At 34.0% G+C, this 6,937-nt stretch overlaps 1 protein-coding gene across 1 annotated transcript; it reads left to right on the top strand.

Annotated features, from left to right (window-relative positions):
• The first annotated feature begins 3,488 nt into the window (after positions 1 to 3,488).
• Positions 3,489 to 6,253, top strand: LOC124153614 (peroxynitrite isomerase THAP4-like). Its single transcript, XM_046526899.1, has 4 exons — positions 3,489 to 3,630; positions 3,712 to 3,981; positions 5,712 to 5,815; positions 5,907 to 6,253. Exons 1-4 carry the CDS (start codon positions 3,612 to 3,614, stop codon positions 6,018 to 6,020), a joined length of 507 nt encoding a protein of 168 aa, XP_046382855.1. The 5' UTR covers positions 3,489 to 3,611; the 3' UTR covers positions 6,021 to 6,253.
• Positions 6,254 to 6,937: the final 684 nt, after the last annotated feature.

Raw genomic sequence — 6,937 nt, forward strand, 5'->3', positions numbered from 1 at the left:
TGGAGCTCCGAAGCCATGTAATCGGTATTCATTTCCGTAGTCTCTCCACTGTTTTGTTGAACGTAGTTAATGGTCTAGTTTCTACAAAAAACTGAGATATGATCTCAGCATTTTCCTGCAGGCTTGTATATATTTCCTCTCCTCTTCATGGAGCTCCGAAGCCATGTAATAGGTATTCGCTATCGGTAATCTCTCCATCTCTTAGTTGAAAGTAGATGATATTCAAGTTTCTGCACATAACATTGATAAATGATCTCAGCATTTGCTTGAAGGATGTTTCGTATACTTGAAAATTGTCAGCAAGACTTCCCATTCTTTTCGGTAGCATGCATACAGTCTTAGCCGCCTAATGGATGTAATTATGTGAAAAATATGATTATCCATTTATATTTACGAAACAAATAATTAATAATGAGCTGAGTTACCCAAAGTTGCCTAGAAACTATTTAAAAAGCTATTAAAAAAACGTTTTATATCCTCGCTAAAAGATATTTCCATATTGATATAAGTGCAGCTTAGAACCAGTGGCGGATTATTGGGGAAAAAGGTAATTTCTGGAAAAATTGAAAATGTGGCATTCTATAAGGTGGCTATCCGATGAAAGTATCTGACTCATCAACTTAAGATACAATTTTTAAAAATAATTGATAAATACACATGCGCCACCTGTGAGAGTGTGAGAACTCAGACGTATTATCGCTGCAGGGTAATACAAACCACGAAGGAGGCACGGAAGGTGATGAATCCCCCAAAAAACGGCCTTTCATCCCTCCCTTATAAGAACGGAACTTTATATCGATATTCGTATGTTATTGGTAAGTAAAAGGTTTAAAAATAAAAAAAATGACGTACTTCTCGATATATGTAGAAATTAGCGGCATATGTCTAATTATCAATCTCCAAAAAATAGTCCAATCTGCAGTTGAAATCATCTTCACCGGATCTCAGTAACTCCATTATCTTTACGGTTGTTATTTTTAAGGGACATCCTACTCACCACACTATCAGCATAGACTGTTGTCATTCACTTTCATTTACACCACTTCTTAAAAGAGGGAGTGATTTTAGGGAAAAATATTTGCTCATGCCACATTAATAGAATGTTCTTAGAGAGAAATGAATTGTCCCCAACCATCCATTCAGGGGCGGTCTGGCTAGGTCGGCTGGTCGGCAATCGCCGAGGGCCCCGAGCTTAGGGGCTTAGGGCGCCCAAAACGCTCACATCTATCGTGAAGCGTATATGAAAGGTGTAATAAAGAGGAATCAGATTACTTGAATTTAAGTTTTTATAATTATAAAATTCTACGTTTTCATTAGATGCTTAATTTACAGCATAATTTATTTAAAACATGCTAAGTTTAAAAATATCATATGAAAAAAATAAAGTTATCGGAAGATAAAAGAGAATTTGATGCTTTTTTTGAAAGAGTTATTCTAAAAGTTTATTTTAGTGTTTTTTAGATTTCGACGTAGTTTAAAGGAACAAGTTCACCAAATAACAGATAATAGAACCACTACACATTATTAAATTTTATAAGCTGTGAAATACTCACTTTTCATAGTATTTTTTCTTATGAAATAGCTTTTTTATTAACTTTTATGTGGTTTTTAAGAGACAGAATAGCATCAAAATCCATTTCCGGGCATTCAATATCCTAAAATTTTCCGGGGGAGGACCCATGAATAGCCTCCAGCCCCAGCCGAGGGTTGCTAATCATCCCATTCCGCCCCTGCATCCATACTTCTATAATACGTAAATGTTAGGCACGGGGAATTATTCGTAAGTATAATGAACATATAATTCAGGTAATGAACCATCGGGCAAGCAGCCTCAGTCAAGAAGAAGTAAGTATAATATAATAAGTGAAAACGAACCTTACAAATCCTATAACATCTCTCTTATTAGTCCTTTCTTTCATTAGAGTGATATCTCATTCATTAATATTCAGAAAATTAAGTTCAAAAAACATTTCTAATCTGCATCATTATATTTTTTGCGATGGCAATCATAGAGTTACTTATGAGAAATATCAGGTAGAAAAGCTGCGAATTACTAGGAGTATGATGAAGTCTTCGAAAACTATGTAAAATGATTACTCTCTTATAAGCACGATAACCAAAACCCTAAAATCGAGTCAAGAGCCCTCCCAGGGAAGAGAAGTTTTTTTCAATAATTTCACATCACAAGGAAATGTAATACAAATTTGGAGGCAAAAATACTTTGCCGGAGTCGTAATGATCATTATTTCAGAAATCCACTGATGATCACATTTGGTCATGGCTTTCACTCGATTTTAATATAGCAGATATTTGAGGTAAATCAGTGTGCGTGATTGCATTGAGTACAGTTGATTATAAAATATACTATGCAACTCCCAACCAACGATAATTTTTAGCCCTAATTTAAGTCTTTGTTCTAATGATCATATTCCTACGTAAAAACTTATAAATTCATCTCTGATGGGTCTCATTATGCATCTGTAGGTGCTTGGTTGAAGAATGAAGCTCCATTCATGGGAGTAAATTTCAGTATCAACTCTCTTGATTCCGGGATGTAAGGAAATCTAGTTGTAATCTCGACCTTGAATTGGGGAGCGGACATAGACAAAGAATGTTCGCAGAAATCTATATGGTAATTTTTGAGAGAATTTTGGAGACTTGGATTTTACAGCATTTCTATCTCATTCACCTTACGATGACTTAGGTCAGTTCAGACTGTCACCCTAGCATCTTATGACTTCGTATTTTCTGCCAGAGGATTCTTTTCATGCCCTTGTTAGATGTTAAGGTTTCATTTTAATGTACTTTCAAAATCCAAATCAAGGTCTCGTCCGCGGTAAAGTGTCTCAGGCATGTCCGCAAAACTACGCAATAAAAGAATGCTACAATACAATAATTTATACGAACCGCATTTAAACTGAGAATGTAGTTGATTTACTGAAGATTTAGTAAGTGAGTAATTGAGAATGTAGTTGATATATTTCTATACATTGGAATGAATATTTCCCTAGATTTTGAAATAAATATTAAGTAAAATACAATTTTTTCTATGCATTCATTTATCTAAAGATACTTTTAGTTCCTCTGCACCGGTGGTTACCAATTTGAGGACTGAAAAAAAATTCGGTCCGTAAAACTATTAAATGATTGTTATTTAATAATTTTAGATAATACGAGGAGTTTGAATGAGAATAATACTTAAAGTTAGTGCATTCATTTTAGAAGATTATATTTCATACAAAATTCAGAAAATGGATAAAACCTGGCCACAAGAAATTAAAATTGCTGTTTGCAGCAGTAAAATAGCTTCCGAATACTGTTTTACATCAATCAATGGTAAATGTATGTATTTTACTTTGTGCAGTCTTCCTAAAGAATTAATTAAATGACCCGCCGATTGATGCTGGCTACTTGAGATGTTTCTATAATATGCCTACAGGTGGCAGATAAACTGGGATCTTCAAATCTTGTCTGTTTTCTGATGCCACCGGCCACCGGTTCTGGGTTCTGCGCAGGTGGTGCTACTATCGCTTCAGCGGGAATGCTTCGCATGTTGGAATAATCGGAATAATTACCTTAAATTACCATTTGATATATTCGGAAGAAGCAAAATGGCAGGTCAACCTTCATGTAAGTTATCGTTCTAAGTACTATTATCATTAAAAGAGTGAACATTCTACTAATGACCCCTTTTTCCTTACCTTCCCATAGTATACAATGCTGTTGTGAACGATGCTGTGAAGCCTATTTCTTGGCTCATCGGAAGATGGAAAACTGAGCAAGGAAAGGGTTATTATCCCACAATTGAACCGTTTGGTTATTGTGAAGAGGTCGAATTCACCTCTATAGGCCAGCCCATTCTGAACTACCACTCATATTCATGGCATCCCGAGAAGAAAAATCCAATGCATCTCGAAACCGGCTTTCTAAGAATAAAACCTGGAACCAACGAGTTAGCGTTCATGGTGGCTCACAACTTCGGTAATAATTGTTGTAATTAGCCAGATAATAATTGAGGGTGGAATTGGAATGAAATAATGGGTTAATTTTAACGTAAAGCTGCTTATTCTTTGGATTTCGAGTTTGTAGTATGCATTTAATTTAAATATGCCTTTGGCTTCATTTCAATTCATGTCAATTAGTATTTAGTATCTTATAGTATTCGAATATAAAATCTCTCAGTGAACGGTTCCAGGCGATGTATTGGGCAAACGTTTCTCTCACCATTGCTTGATGTTCATCGTACCATTCGCTGAGGTTGTGTGATGTACCGATGCATTTTATACTCTTGTTGTCTTCACTATTAATGCCATTGCACGTAGTCAGATATCTACTCATTGTGCCCCTTATCTCTAAGAAATAATTTCGTTTTCATCCATTCTTATCGATATTCCTGCCAGCTGGCTATGGTTAAATGCATTTATCCTAGGATCGATGTAAATACATTTAACCATAAAAACCTGAGGTTTTACAAATATATGCTGAAATTATATAAATTCTTTCATATATTGTCATTAGGAATATTAAATATTTCTGTCTCATTTGGAAAGCTGGTCGTACCATAGAATTCATCTATTACCCAGCTTTACACCCTTTGATAAATATATTTTTTCTTGTCCGTATCTCATTGTGTTTGCGCAAAAAATGATAGAAGGACAATCTTCTCGGATGAAGGAGTAGTTTTACTTTCATTTGCTACAGCATTTTTAAGGATTATGCAGCCTCATAAACTCTTATATTACATCCACAGTATATTTTCTTTTGCTATCTAAGCTTTCTTGACAATCTTAAAATCACAATTGGATGGTTGAAATCATTTCGAAATTCATCACGAAAATCACTTTTTTAACCCCATTCCGCACTCTAAAATTATTCTACCATGGGTCTAATATTTTTATTAATGATACTATATCTAAAAAGAAACTTTTAAGATATACATCCACCTTTTTAATATCATATATTTAAACATATTTTAAAAAAATCTGGGAATTGAAATTTTGTTCACAAAAATATAACATTTTACGGCATTTGTGTAGTCTTAAGACATTATTCGATAGACCTAATATTTTGTTTACAGATGATGCACAACTTTTAAGATGTTTTTGATCGGATGACTTTTGGCTTTTTTCGGCCCACCCTAATGTATAGTATAGACACACCAAGTTTTTTTTTCTCTTTGCAACGTTATGAATTTTTTTTTCTGCTCAATGAGTTTTTATATTTTCTCTTTGCTACATAATGAAAATTCTTGATTTTATGTCATTGAATGGCAAAATAAAGAGAAGTAGTAATAAGCCAATGCCATTGAACAGGGAGGAAATCAGGTTTGACTCACCGGTGGGTCACACCCCAGTGAACATGTTAAGCCAATTAGTAACTCATCTCAAGTATTTATTCTGGAAAATTAAAGCTTGGACAATTTCATTTTTGAGATCCATTGTAACTTACCATAAAAATTTGGCGAACAAGCCAATTGGCAATCGACTTATCACCAAAATATTTTGTTTAATTTTTGTATTTTTTTCCAAAAAAATGTTACTTTTCTGAAACCAGCATATCCTTTGTGCAAATATGATCCTGTATTGATACAATGGTAATGGTTTTTTTGCTCTTAAGTTTGAGTTTCAGTTCTCCAGATTGAATGTAGTATTGATGCAATCATTGTAGTTTTTAATGTATTGTTACTCATGATCTATTGATTGCTCTTGCAGGTCTTAGTGTTATTGAAGAAGGAACTGTAGATGGTACAACCGTTGTCTTAAAGACCAAAAAAATTAACAGAATGTCTTTTGCTAAGGGATCTGCTGTTCTTGTGGTAAAATTGTTGAAGGACTTTGATTTAGATTTCAAGAAACTTGACCAAAGTTTTATTATGCTTCACAATATTTTTGATCTTTTCTTTTTAGACTGTGCGTACTTTGTCACTGGAAGGAGATAAGCTGAAGCAAGTGATTTCTATGGCAACTGATACGCAGCCTCTGACTGAACATTTGACTGCCATTTATGAAAAGGTGCCTTAAGCGCTGCATTGCTGGATTTAAATAAATTCCTTCAGAAGTGTCTCTGAAAAAGTGGATTCTTCATTAGGATAATGAACCCTAGAGGTGCATTTCCCTTTTTAAAAGGGTAGGTGCTGGTATATCCATTTGTTTTCATTTTTTAAAAAGTTATATGTATTTTGTTTTTGATATTCAAGTGTAATGAAGTAAATACTTCTGGATGTGGTAATAAATTATATTTATTACTCTTCTAATAAGTTGTCCTCCAACATATCATCATTTCTCTATTTTTATGTTTTTTATTGCTTAAAATTTCCAGAATCATGATTCAATGGTAACCTTTAGGCAGATAGTCACACAAAGTAAAACTTTTTTTTACTGTCCTTTCTTTTTTATTGGCAAAGGTTTCTTGCAATCGGTTTTGATGTGTAGCAATATCATCAGGTCAACTTATGATATAAATCTAGATCCAAACTTGAGCTGATTATGCATTTACTTTGCCAATGTGTGGGACCTATTTTACGATCTTTTTATGAAGTTTAGATGCGTTTATCATAGAGTCATAAATTTCGAACCTGCCACTCAAACGGCGTTATTGTTCATTCATTTAAAGTCATTGGTGTTGAAACACATAATAAGTAACCTTAGTCAGTGAAAAGGGGAGGACAGAACAGTGAAGTTTTATTTCAATTTATTTAGTTGTTTCACCATATCATATCATTTGAACATTTGGGTGTAAGTTTTATCAGAGAGGAGAGGAGAGTTTTATCCTCGGTTTAATTCATGAAGTATTAACTGTCTCACTTTAAATGTATGCACTTATTTTAGGAGATGATTGGGTTATGGTTGAGAAATGCATCTTTTGGTGGGGTGGAAATTAGGCTGTCAAACAACATGTACGTATGATGCCCAGCAATGCATTACATTGCCACAAATAC

Source organism: Ischnura elegans, chromosome 2 (assembly GCF_921293095.1).
Source record: "Ischnura elegans chromosome 2, ioIscEleg1.1, whole genome shotgun sequence".
Taxonomy (NCBI): Eukaryota; Metazoa; Arthropoda; class Insecta; order Odonata; family Coenagrionidae; genus Ischnura; species Ischnura elegans.

Excerpts from the sequence above, each read along its gene's own strand:
- LOC124153614 (XM_046526899.1), top strand. Across the intron at positions 3,982-5,711 it reads CATGGTGGCTCACAACTTCG|GTCTTAGTGTTATTGAAGAA; the intron begins GTAATAATTGTT and ends TTGCTCTTGCAG. Across the intron at positions 5,816-5,906 it reads AGGGATCTGCTGTTCTTGTG|ACTGTGCGTACTTTGTCACT; the intron begins GTAAAATTGTTG and ends TTTTCTTTTTAG.